We start from the raw sequence: 13,600 nt of genomic DNA, 5'->3' as shown, positions 1-13,600 counted from the left end.
TTTCCAATGTATTTGCATATAATTTCATACTTGATATTATTCCATAATACCCATCTATAGGTTCTTATTACATGATGTTGAATAGTATGATCATAAAAAGTGTTTTTTTTATACTGACATGTTAAAAAAAATCTGAAACATGGTTTAGACCAACAAATCAGAAGGAGAAAACAACCTTTATGATCAATAAAACTGACTTTACAATACATTTCCAAAAACCAGCTGGTTAAGGTAACAGATGGTCTCAGGTAGTTCAGAGATTTTTTAACGGTTTGTGTAAAAGCAGTCATTGTTCATCATAGTATTAAAATATCATTTGTAAGAATCCAGGTGGATGGACCCAGCTCATCAAAGCTGTTTTATAGAGAACAGAACAGATTCAGTTCCTTGAATGTCAAAAAATCCCCAGTTTTTCAACAGCATTAATGTCTTATTGGATCGAAGGACTCTCCCAGCGTTATTGTGTCCAGACTTTAGAATTCTGGCTCTGGAACTGCTGCTAGCTGATGTCCATCATTAAGAGAACTTGTCTCTTTACTCCAATGATCCCATCATAGTTCTTTATTCTCAGTTGAGACTGGAGCATGACTTTCTGTATATCTGAAAGCAATGGCTGTCAATGTAAATAATGACCAACAGTACGTGAAACCCAAAAGAGATCTGACAGGGCTTTCGGACTGAATGTGGCACTAAGTAATCCATCTGTCATAATTAATTCGTGCCCTTCATCTTGTTGCTATTGATATGCTATGAAATGTGCCAAAGATCAATAGCCCACCAGGTGTTTGAAAAGAAAGATGTTACACTTAGTTCTGAAGGCACTTGATTTCATTGCAGACAGCAGCTGTGTTCTTTATTGAACAGGGTCCTACGATGAAAGATCTTGTGAAAGGACGGCTATCTTTCTGCACCTCAAGAAAACAACTGCTTGCAGACTGGCACAGCTACAGATGGGCACAGTTCAGAATTCAATAGGCGACCCATGCAGGAGTTAAAGGCAGGAGTTCAAGCGGTCCCTGCACCTCATTTTTATGCACTTTATGAAGTCATTGTGAAATTAAAAGGCCAACTCAATGATACTTGAAAAGCAAGAAAGTTCAGATTTATAGTATATATATATATATATATATATATATATATATATATATATATATATGAATTAAATGATATGGGCCAGGTTCCTATGATGTTAGCAATATCAACCAAAATATAAATAAGGTAGCAAAGACATAACAGAGCATAAACTTCAGTGAAGGGATACTACAACATTAATCAACCAAGACAGATTTGAATTTGAACATGGTGATATAAGGAGAGATTAAAAAAATTATAATAATAGACTGAGCTGAAACCAAAAATGTAGTTCTGAGCACAGTTCCTAGGAGCCCTGATGAAAAACAACATTTTAAACCATTTTCTTCTTTTATATGTAAGTACAATTAAAATATAAGAAATGTATTCTTGTTAAGTCAATCAATAATTTATGTTTTTCCTGCTTATTTATCAGGGTTCTAACTCTTCTACTTCAGTCGTATATTGCAATAATGTTGACTTCAAAATGAGCACTGAGAAACAGTAAACAAAGCAAATGTGGAGTATATATGTTGTGTCTTTGTGCTTTGAAAAGATTCACCTGGTCAATCCATAGTTATCAAAGAATCCAGGCACACCCATTCACGAATTAAGAACTACAACATTTTTTATAGGCTTCTGTATCCTGACCTTGCATGGTCTTCTGTAAAGTATGGATTGGTACTTGTTTACTAGTAATCCACTCCCATGCTTCATCTGGATCATTCTTTGAACTGTGGTACTCTCTTACAGACGGGATGAATCTTTGGTAGTTTTATTGGGACAGTTAGTTCTTGTCTGCCTGAACCTTCTAGGTGTGACAGAGCCAGATACCACCTCCCCAGGACACGGTCACCTCCGATGGCCAGCCAGAACCAAGAGCAGAGGAAGACACTGCTGCCATATATGCTTTTCTGTAGGAGGGGCCAGTGATCTCGAATCTGGGGATTGAAAATGAGATACATGTGATTTCAAGCACTCAATTATTTTGAAACTAAATTATTAGAAATGTCACTAAAACAATACAAACTACAATAAAATGATAAAAGAGGCATATTATTTAGACTTGATGCTACACAATGATGCCACTGGTGCCATGGCATTCTGTTAACAGAAAAAAAAAATCCATAACATTTCTGCAAAGCATTCGTAATACAATCATTTTATTTCACTGGAAATACATCTATTTTAAAAAGGGCCTTTTCAGAATGTGAAAGCCTAAATATCCATTGTAAACCAGCCTTGTGTATAGCTAGTCAGTAATAGAGCCAAATAAACCACTCACTAGCTTGCATCATTGGTTAATATCTTATACTCTGTATTCATTGTGTACTATAACATTAATGCAAGAGGAGTTTGATAGTCTGAGGTCATCTTTAGAAATCAATACAGACAAAACAAACAGAATTATGCTCTGTTCCATGACCATCCAATATACTCACTGCTGTTGGGAGGGGGGTTTTGACATTCTCCCTCCTCAATGGTCACATCATCTATGGCAATATCCCCTTCAATGCCAGGACCACGGACACCTTCCAAAATCACCTACACAAAGGAACAGGGAATACAAATCTGAGTTTCTTCTCATAGTATTAAACTAAATAGAGTAGGCTATCAGATGTATTCTCTGTTACCCTTATATTTACTGCTTTTTAAACTTGTACGTTAGTCAGTATGAAACATAGTCTGATAGAGCGAGGTGAAGAGATGTTCATAAATCAATTAAGATTAGTTTTTTAACATATCACAGTGGTTTCAGTAGTCCTATATGGACCTAATCTTAAAGACTATTGTTAAACCTATGATATTAGATTGGACAGAAGGTGGAGTCTTTATGTAGAAATCTCCTATTAAAACGGTGCTTTAAAATTTCACATCCAGCCAGAACATTAAATCACATATATATACACACGTTAAAAAAAATTATTACCATGCACTTATTGCCAGAATAAATAAATAAATAATAAAACACACACAAACAAACAAACAAAAACACTAACAGAAATAATAGCTGGGTCATTTCAGTAGAGTGAAGCACCATTACATTAATAAAGATTACGACAACAAATAAAATATGTGACGTAATGTTCAAACAGTTCTCCCACGTGTTTCCTCCGGGTGCTCCGGTTTCCTCCCACAGTCCAAAATTTGTTGGTAGTGTCCCTGAGTATGAGTGTGTGAGTGAATGTGTGAGTGTGTGTTGCCCTGTGAAGGTGTTCCTGCCTTGCGGAAAGTGATTCCGGGTAGGCTATGAACCCATCTCCACCTTGAACTGCATAAGCACTTACCGACAATGAATGAATGTTCAATCACCTGCACATTTCACGCAAAGATCTCACCATTGAGAAGCGTATTGCTTTATTAAAAATGAACAAAGGTAAACCCGGGGTGTTGAGATTCAAGGTGCAGGATGAAGGTTTTTTCTTACTGTTTAAAAGTCTTAGATATGCACTACATCCTATTCAACATAATCACAAAAAACATTGTTCCTTACTGTTGTGTAATATTAGCTTAGATTCTATTACAAAATAAATCCACATTTCATCTTAGTCCTGCCTTCTGTTTGAACCCACTCTGATTCCTGATCCCAAAAACTCCACTACACTTTATTTTCTTGTCCAGGGACAAGCATTCTTTTGCAGAAGGGGAATCAAAATGGCCGCCCTGGAAATAACGAATGCCAGAGTTGGGGAAGACTCTTCTGAAAGCTTTACTGTTGTAATAGAGACTCTTGCTCTGGAAGGGCTGATTTACCCCCAGCATTTATGATATTATTAGGACTTCTTTATGCAATTGACACCGAATTCACTACACATTTCAAACATTTGAACAAAAGTTTTGTAAAAATGCAGTCTTTCTTTGTAACCTTAATAAATGTTGAAATATATGTCTTTAATGCAGCTGTTTAGATTAATTTAAAATTCAGTTTGTTGTCTACTGTTGTCAACAAACACTTTTGATTTTGACTAACTAAAATGTTTTAGTAACAAATTACTTATTTCTTTATTTGGCAAATGCAACATACAATTAAGAGTTTTCCTTGATATATCATGTTCTGCCAACTTAAAATTTTTAGGTTATGATTACTCATTGAAAGGTAATTAGTTGAGGTAACTTAGCAATATAAGCTTAACTAACCTTAAGAACTTTTATGCCAACTCAAATTTGCAGTTGTGGACAAAAATTGACCTTAAAGTTGGGCCAACTTAAAAATGGTTACTTTTTATTCAGTCATTTAATTATTTTAAGTTGAAGTCACACCTTTTTTTATTTGTTTTATTTTTTATATTGATTATTTTAAGTGTAAGAAAAACAATGCCAGATATCATTTTCCCATAAAGCTCCTCTATTCTGGAATAATTTTCCTGTTACTGGTCGGGACTCTTTCCCCACTTTTGCTGCCCACTTGCATGGGACTTAAGCCGAAATGGGCCTTACACCAGTTTTACCCACAAGAACACTGAGCACATATCCAGCACTCACCCTCATTTTTACAATTAATTATACTTGCTTCCATATAAACCATAACTCTTCATAATATCTATTAGAGCTACTCTATTTTATTGCTGTTTTGTTATTTGTTGTGCTTCCAGTGTAGACCAGAGGAGGATGGGTCTTGGTTACTCTCAACTTTTGATTTAGCTTGATTTGAAATCAGCTTGCTGCAAAGAAGTGTACATAAAAATTATAAATGTTCTTTTTGACCAAATATTAAACTTGGAATGTTGGAAGGACTGATATAGAAACTGTACAATCTGAGAAAATAATGTAATATTAAATTATATAGGGGCGGCACAGTGGCACAGCAGGTAGTGTCGCAGTCACACAGCTCCAGGGACCTGGAAGTTGTGGGTTCGATTCCTGCTCCGGGTGACTGTCTGTGAGGAGTTGGTGTGTTCTCCCCATGTCCGCGTGGGTTTCCTCCGGGTATCCGGTTTCTTCCCACAGTCTAAAAACACACGTTGGTAGGTGGATTGGCGACTCAAAAGTGTCCGCAGGTGTGAGTGAATGTGTGTGTGTTGCTCTGTGAAGGACTGGCGCCCCCTCCAGGGTGTATTCCCGCTTTGCACCCAATGATTCCAGGTAGGCTTTGGACCCACTGTGACCCTGAACTGGATAAGCGGTTACAGATAATAAATGAATGAAATTATATATAGCAAATGTACTAATTCTTTTTTCTGGAAAATGTTAAAAAAACAAACAAACAAATGAATTAATAAATTATTAAATAAATAAGTGGATGAATTATTATAAATTATAAATTATTATATAATATATAATATATATAATATATTATAAATTAGTGCATTTCCTTGAACCTATAATATGCAACATGTGCACATAAACACACACACATACACACACACAAGATTCTTGTGTGAATATATATATATATATATATATATATATATATAAATACTCAAGCTACACAGATATTAAAAACTACACTATAAAACAATATAAAAAGTATGAATGGATCATCCACCAAAATGTCATTCTTGGCATGATAAAAAATGGTTTGGAGGTCACCACGTTGTGCCAAACTTCATGGGAGAATCAAACAAATTGTCATGTAAATATAGTCACATGAGCTCTGTAGTACTACAGGGAACCACTGTCACTTGAAGTCTGCTGAGGCATCAAAAATATTACCCGAAGCTAAACATCAGTCAGGAAAGAGAGTTAAATAAATGGTAAAATGGCTCGGAGTCATACTGAGAACAGGATGTGATTGATGTGCAAAGAAAGCAAATGGAATGTGTAAAGAGTAACAATGGTAACTTGGCTCTTAGCCATATAAGGTAAAGAAATGAGAGCTATGGTAATCAGAGGCAGAGAGCCACAGGTATAAAAAGATGCAGTTTGTTAAGCGGTTCGGAGAGAAAGGAAAAGGTGTTACGCGTAGCATTCTCTCTCCATTAAATAAATTGTTGTTTTACTTGATGCCGACTCAGAGACTCAGCTTTCTTATTTCTGTCGTAATTTTCCACCAAAAGAGACATGGTAAACACCAGGGAACACATTACAAACACTAAAAAATAGATGGTAATGGCAGAAATGTGGCGTTTCCCACCTGAAATGATGACGTAGGGTGGATGTCGATTCTCGCTTGCCTCCAGCGGTCACCTTGGTTTCCGCTGATGGTCCACAAGGAACTATCCTGACCAGTCTGACTCTTCTGTCTTAAATATACATTCAGGGCACCTTTGAAAGACCAACAGAATAATATAAAACTATTAATGGTAAAGAGTGATCATCATTATCATCAAAGTGATCATCATTATCATCAAAGCCTCTTTTTAACCCTGTTAGGGCATAGGCCGTTAACAAGAGATCGCCAGGCATCTACAAAGAAAACTTTCAGAAAAGCTGACTCAATTTTAAGCATTGAAGCTTCTGCAGAAAGAAATAGAACTTTTAAGTTAAGGGGCAGATTTGCCCTATTGGTTAGAGACTGGGCTTTTTACCAGAAGGTTGCTGGTTCAATGCCCAGGACCGGCAGAAACATCCATGGCTGAAGTGCCCTTGAGCAAGGCACTGGGCACCGGGGATGCCTGCCTGCCACTCTGGGTGTATGTTCACAGCCCCTAGTGCACTAGAGTGTGTGTGTTCACACCCACAGATGGGTTAAATGCAGAAGACCCATTTTGTTGTACGTTGTACAATGAAACCAGGGAACACATTACAACCAGGGAACATATTCCAGTCCTGGGCTTTTTGTTCCAGCTTTTTGATGTCCGCATCAAGGTCTCGGCACCATGAGTTTCTGGGCCGTCCTCTGTTTCTCCTGCCTTGGGAGTTTCAGGTCAGCGCTTGCTTGGTGATGTTGAAGACTGGCTTATGGAGCTATGTGACCAATCCATCTCCAGCATCTTGTCATAATCTTTTCCTCTGCTGGGAGCTGGTCTGTTTTCTGCCAAAGCTCCTGGCTGCCGATGGCATTAGGTAAATATATCTGTAGGATCTTTTGCAGACAGACGCTGATGAACGTCTGTACTTTCCCCATCACTGTCATCTTTGTCTGCCATGTTTCTGCTCCATAAAACAGGACTGACTTAACATTGGAGTTGAAAAACCTGATGTTCGTTTGTAGAGTCAACTCCTTTGAGATTCATACATTATTTAACTGTAGCAATGCTGCTCTTGCTTTGTCTGTTCTGGCCTTGACGTCGGCTTTGGTACCTTCCAGTTTGTCTATAACACTACACAGGTATGTGAAGGCTTCAACCTCCTACAAGGCTTCTCTTTTCACCTCTATGGGACTGTTGCTGATGGTGTTCATTTTCAGAATCTTGGTCTTTCCCTGTTAATGTTCAGGCCTACTTGATTCTCTATCCCTGAATGAACCTAAATTGGATAACGACATTAAAGAACTTCATACTTCTTCTGGGTCTGAGTCAATACTTACTTCTAGTTTAGCAACCTGGATGTTTTTGGTCTTAAGGTCTAAATTCTGATAAATTGTAGAACTAACATGAACAAACATTCACTGTGAAGATTAATGAGACCATTAGAGCTCATCTAATATCAGACACTTAATATCATTCATAGACAGCAACTTACCTATGTGCTTCCCATACATGTGGTAGTAGAAGCTAAAGCAGTAGGTTGGATTAGTTGCCACATTCCCGTAGGGATTTTTTGGAGCAACATTAAACAGAGGAGTCAACAGCCGTGCCCTGTCTCCTTCCAGACGAGGTCTTGAGGTTTCAATGTACATGTAAAAACCTGCACAAAGAATAAAAATAGACACAGACTATGGACTGTGACAGTACACTCCCTTGCACTGTTAATGAATAAAATAACTTTACTCAGTGGTTCTCAAACTGTGGCACATGTACCACTGGTGGAACATAAAGCAGCAAGAAGTGGTATGCCAAATGAGCTTGAAAAAAATTACTACTAAACCAGTATTCTAAAAATGAAATAAATACAAGTATATTTTTACCTCAGTACTATTTCAGCATACCTAACATAAGTCCCCTAAAGAGCACTTATATTTATCTAAATGCATAAAAAATCTTAATATATATATATCAAAAATGTAACAGTGTGCTTTGAATGCTTTAAAAATATGTGAAATTTTAGTGCATTTTCATAAAGAAAACACTTAAATAGTTCTTCAAAAGTTATTTAGAAACTAAAAAGTTTCTATTTTTTTTCTATAAGTTTTCTATTGTTATTTTTAAAGTATTGCAGAAAAGGCCATGTTTTTCCAAACTGTTTTTCACTGTGGGGCTGCCTGTGAAGATATCTGAGGTGTAACATGCTGAGGAATGAAACCATTTGGAACATAGCATATTTTAGAGTTAGTAGTAAAAAAAACACTTAAGTATATTTTAAGTGCATATTGATTGTGTTTCAAAATAGTACAGTACACTATCAATATATTATTAGCTTACTTAGTACATTGTTAGTTAATGGAAAATTCAACACTTTTAGTACAGTAATCATGAGTTCTTGGAGATATACTGAGCATATTAAAATCAAGATATTTAATTGAACTATGTGCACATGTGAAAAAGAAATGGCAAAAATATATTTTCTTTCATTTTACTGTTTCCATTTCAATTTCGACTAGATTTTCCTCCTTTAGTCTCCTATCCTAGTACAAGCTCTTCCCTACTTAGCTTCAGAAAGCAGTCAAAACAAGGAACTTTTATGTCATACAGCCATTCACTGTCGATGCAATGAATCTCAGTTAAAATTTAAAGCATTTAAATTTGAGAACCTGTCCTGTTTGGGCACTTCAATGACAGTTTAGACAATGGTTTCTTAGCTATTTTCTTACTTTAATCTTTCCTCTTGTAAAATTGGTCTGTGATAAGTTCAAGAGATTATATATTGTACTTATGTCCATTCATTTTCATGAATCACTGTTCACACCATTAACAAGGCACCAGTCAATCACAGACTGGGCAAAACTATTGCCAGCCATTGACTATTGCCAACTACTCACTGTGGGCAAACACTAAGGTGTATGAGGTTGAAGTGGGCTAATGGACATGGGCCCAGAGTTGTGTAAACTATTGCCAGCCAACATGAGATTGACTGCTGAACATCACAAACCCTCATGAATTTTGGGATATTAAAAATAGATTCAAACGCCTTCATTGCTGTGTTAATATTGTCTAACACTCACCATGTCTTCTGTGTTTCCAAGACAGAAATTTTGTTTTACTGATAATGTGACAATGTGAAGTGTTTCCCTTTAAGAATTGCTAATGGTACTTGCAGAGCCACTCCAAGACTCTTCAAAACCGGTCAACTGGACATAAGCACAAGCAGCACAGACAGTGAATTCTTGCTGATGGGATTCCTCTTCAGACAGATTCAGATTAAATTAAACTAAATTAAAATGCCTTATCAAAGTAAAATATGTTACATGGTGGGGAGACTGTACTCTATTTTGTTAAACAAGCAGTTAGGATTTATTACCATGACACCTGCTTTAGCGCTGATATATTTTCAGAGACAGTAAACTTAAAATATATAATTATTGTTATATTTTGGCACTTTGTTTGTACCTTGCTTTGAATTACTTCGGTCACTGCCGGGTCCAGTGTTAGGCGTGTATTTGGTGTTTCTCGTGGTGGCACTTTGTCTTGTCCAGTCAAATTCCTCTGTCTTGTCTTGGGTAAACATACATATGGCTTCTTCCTCAAAGTTGCAATGGAATTTACCTATGGGGATGACAAACTATCATTAGTTCCACCCATTATTATTATACATTAAAATTATCATAATTTTTTTTCAATTAAAGGCCACAAATTTCACATTATAATGCTATCATTTACAATTTGCCATGAAACCTTAGATATAACAGATTCTGCGATGTATTAATCACTTTTAATCCTTACTGACCTGATGGAAGTACAAAAAAAATATTTCCAACATTTTACTAATCAACTTGATTGTATATTGTAAATATTAATAAATCTGATGCTTGCAACACACATTAAATTATATGTGTCTGGGCAAAAAACAAATGGTTATATTTAAGTTTCAACATTCTGAAACATTAAAATAAATTTGAATATAAAAGGTACAAAAACAGAAAAACATCAAGCAAAGCCTTGGTGATCAGAGGTTGTGGCTCACCACTTTGTGCTGAACTATGTGACAAAATTGGCAAACAGTAGGAGCCAACTGAAGGCATAATCTATATATCAATTCTATGCAGAAATGCTGACAGTTCTCTGGGCTCAAGTTAATCTCAGATGGTTCAAAAGTCAGTAGAAACATTTGTTTGGGTCAGAATATAAATTCAATTATTTTTTGGGAAAAACTGTCAAACACAAAAGGAACCACTCAGGCATTCAACAGTGAAAGGTGCTAAATCCAACATTTGTCAGTGCCTCAACACCAATAGGACGGATGACTTGCATATCAGTGAAGGTACTCATGATATAGAGCTGTATGTTGGGATTTTAATAGATATATATGGCTTTCAAGGCAACATATTTTCCTGGGACATCCATGGTTATTCAGTACACAAGTGCCAGAAGCACTTAAACATATAAATAAACAGTCAATATTTTATCTGCCTAATTCTGAAGACATGAAATAAAGTAAATTGTTTAAATTTTGTGTTGTGTAGACAGCAGGCACTTCAAAGTTGTTATGCCTGCCTCCTTGCCTGTGTCTCTCCAATCACAGCACTGGACATGAGTGCAGAGAAATATGTGTAGTAATAAAATATGGTGAAAACAAAAATGGAGAATAAAACCACAGCCAATGTCATGAAAATCCAGCTTTTCTGCTTTTTATGCCTCACTGCTTGGCTGTTGCACTTGAAAGTAAATGGGCTCCTTCTTAAAAGTCTCTGAAACTAGTCACATTGCACAAGATAAGACAAGTGCTGTGTTGTTTCATCCATGTGATATTTTGGCCTAAGTATGTCACAGATATTTCATTTAGGAATCTGTGTTAACTTATGTAAAATGGGGTATAATATGTCCCTTTAACAATTAGTATTCTCAGTTCCCAACAATTGTAAATTGTAATTTAAATGAATGATGATGTGCCACAGTGAGAAACATTCCTCTCTCACACAGATTTTTTTAAAGTGTTGTATGCATTGATTTCTAAACGTGTTTAGAAATACAGAGTACTTTCAAGTTTGTCCGTGAAAACATCGGAAATCTTTGTGCTTTTGACAGTTGAATAAATGTTCACGAAAATGAACACACTACAGATGCTTTAATTACTGCATTTTACAAAATATAACAATTTGTATCGAAATGGTTTGTACAAGTGAAAAAAATATGACTCATTTGTAGCATGATCTTGCTAGTTACATAGCCGGCAAAACTGGCCATGACACAAACAGTTACTGAACAGAAACCCTGTAGACAATAAACAGTTTTTATGACTTGCTATTTATCATCAAGTAATTTTACATGCTGACGGTACAATTGTTATGTGGAACTCATTTTTTAATTTAAAAAATATCTATGTTCTTTTTGTACCTCTAAACTAAGCTATAGACATTGAGATGGATTTTAAAGATACTCACTCCAATGGGGGTTTACAGGAGCTGTGAACGAAAAGAGAAAAATATGTTAGAAATCATAAAACTGTAGACGTGAATTTATAACTATAATATCGTGAGGGTATTATTAGGACAATGCTGCTTCTCCCCAGATTGAAAACAGAAAAAATACAAAGATCTAAGAGTTCAAATTGGAATCATAACATTTCAGGACATTTTCATGCTGAGCAGAGCTAGAAGCACATGTGTGAATTTTCACCCTTGTTTTGATGTCTGGAGGTGTACACAGAAACTAGACTCTCATGATGAGTAAATGAGGCACCAAAACTAAGGATACTGAAGGTACCAGAAAATAAATGTCTGTGTTTTGAAAGGCAGATGTATCTGTGTAAATGAATGGCATGTGCAAGGAATAGAAAAAAATATCTGACAATAAAATGAGAAAATATCAATTTTTTCCTAAAGAGGATTATTAAATATTCTTCCAGATTTCTACATAATTCAATCACAGGGCTGTAAAATATATATATTCAGAAATTCAGAAAACTAGAGTTTCAGATGTCATATACCTAAGAAATTTATCTTGGAACTAAATCCAGGCAGGTCCTAATTGCATAATCACATATTTCTGCATACTAAATGAAGGCAAGTGTGTTGATAGGGAGAGGAATTAGTGCCAAACTGAAAAGCAATCACTGCAATAGAACAATGTGAAATACAGTCCACACACTTCATTGCTTTTCCACACTAACACACAGAATACATTCCAAAATGAAAAGCAAAACCACTATTACAAAAACTAGGATTTGCATTTTAAAAATGAAATGCTGAATTACTGTCAGAATCGGCCTGTGCCGCCCATGCGAACGCTCTGGCTGCAGGGTATGATACACTATCAGCCCCTGTGTGAATCTCTCAATAGCAAGACTGGAACTTATTTTACTCAGACCAATTCTGACTGCTAAGTTGATATCTGTCTCTAGGGCTGAGGAGGGTGAGGGGGTGTCAGTGCATGTTTAGACAGGCTGTGGGTCATTAGTATAACAATGGGCACTGTGGGGGTGGGTTTAACAGATACTGGCCTGCTGAAAATGCTAGTATTTAAAGTGACTTAGTTTTAAGGGCCTGTTTTAAACCTGTGGTTCCATGCTGTTCACCAGCTGGATATGTACTCTGTCAACTATTATCTTTTCTCTCTATATTGCTGCACTTATGTTGTCTTTATGTGTTATTTTATCAGTTTACTATTTTTGTTAGCTGTTACAACCTCCTCCAATATGGAGAAATGGTATAAGAGGGGCAGTAACAAAAGGTGATCAGACTTATATTATCATAGTGATATTGATAGAAAAGGAGACAACAAACACAAAGCAGCAACACTTCAAATGCCTGCCTATTCCACACAAAGAAAACCAAGTGTATAATAAAATATGTTAAAATAATGTAAATAACAATTAAAAAATCTATAAAATAGCTAAAAGGGCACATTCAGAAGGGAACCTACCAGTGCGTAGCAAGGCTGGACTAAGAACAGTGCCAAATAAAAAAAAAAAAGGCTAACATGCCTGGCAAGATATAACTAATCCTATTTCAAAATTACACTGGCTAACACTCACCGCTTACACACACACACACACAAAATCAAGGCTCAGAGCTCAGCTCTCTACTCTCTCTGGTTGTTTTTTTTATTCCAGAAAAACCACCCCTTACTCAGCCACTCTTATTGGTTAACTGCGCCTATCTTCCACAATCAGCAGAGTAGCTAGATTAATACAGCACACCTGTAGAGAAGAGGAAGGGGGAAGAAAAAAAAAGTATGTGCTCCTCCAGCACGGAACATAAGCACATCGTGTTCTCAAAAAGCCTTATATATAAGCAATGTATGATTATATTTATGTACTACAGAGCTGTGGTTTTACCTTTAAATATGTAATACATGAATTGGCTAGAAACTGGCTACACACACACAAAAAAAACCACTCTGCAATAATTTTAAAGTATTCAGTCAATCAATTACTGAGCCCATGCCTGGAA

The 13,600-nt window shown here is 36.2% G+C and overlaps 1 protein-coding gene across 3 annotated transcripts in view; it reads right to left on the bottom strand.

Annotated features, from left to right (window-relative positions):
- Window positions 1–1,232: 1,232 nt before the first annotated feature.
- mdga2a (MAM domain containing glycosylphosphatidylinositol anchor 2a) overlaps window positions 1,233–13,600 on the bottom strand; it is a 177,812-nt gene continuing 165,444 nt past the window's right edge. For all 3 annotated transcript variants that reach the window (XM_066673053.1, XM_066673061.1, XM_066673069.1), the window contains 6 exons: window positions 11,591–11,611; window positions 9,600–9,755; window positions 7,636–7,800; window positions 6,146–6,276; window positions 2,514–2,616; window positions 1,233–2,012 (listed from right to left, as the gene is read on the bottom strand). In XM_066673053.1, the coding sequence (XP_066529150.1) occupies window positions 1,924–2,012; window positions 2,514–2,616; window positions 6,146–6,276; window positions 7,636–7,800; window positions 9,600–9,755; window positions 11,591–11,611 (665 nt within the window). In that variant the 3' untranslated portion in view covers window positions 1,233–1,923. The remainder of the gene's footprint in view (window positions 2,013–2,513; window positions 2,617–6,145; window positions 6,277–7,635; window positions 7,801–9,599; window positions 9,756–11,590; window positions 11,612–13,600) is intronic.

The sequence above is a fragment of the Hoplias malabaricus genome, chromosome 1 (genome assembly GCF_029633855.1).
Source record: "Hoplias malabaricus isolate fHopMal1 chromosome 1, fHopMal1.hap1, whole genome shotgun sequence".
In the NCBI taxonomy this organism is placed as follows: Eukaryota; Metazoa; Chordata; class Actinopteri; order Characiformes; family Erythrinidae; genus Hoplias; species Hoplias malabaricus.
This window is presented reverse-complemented; position numbering and strand designations above follow the sequence as displayed.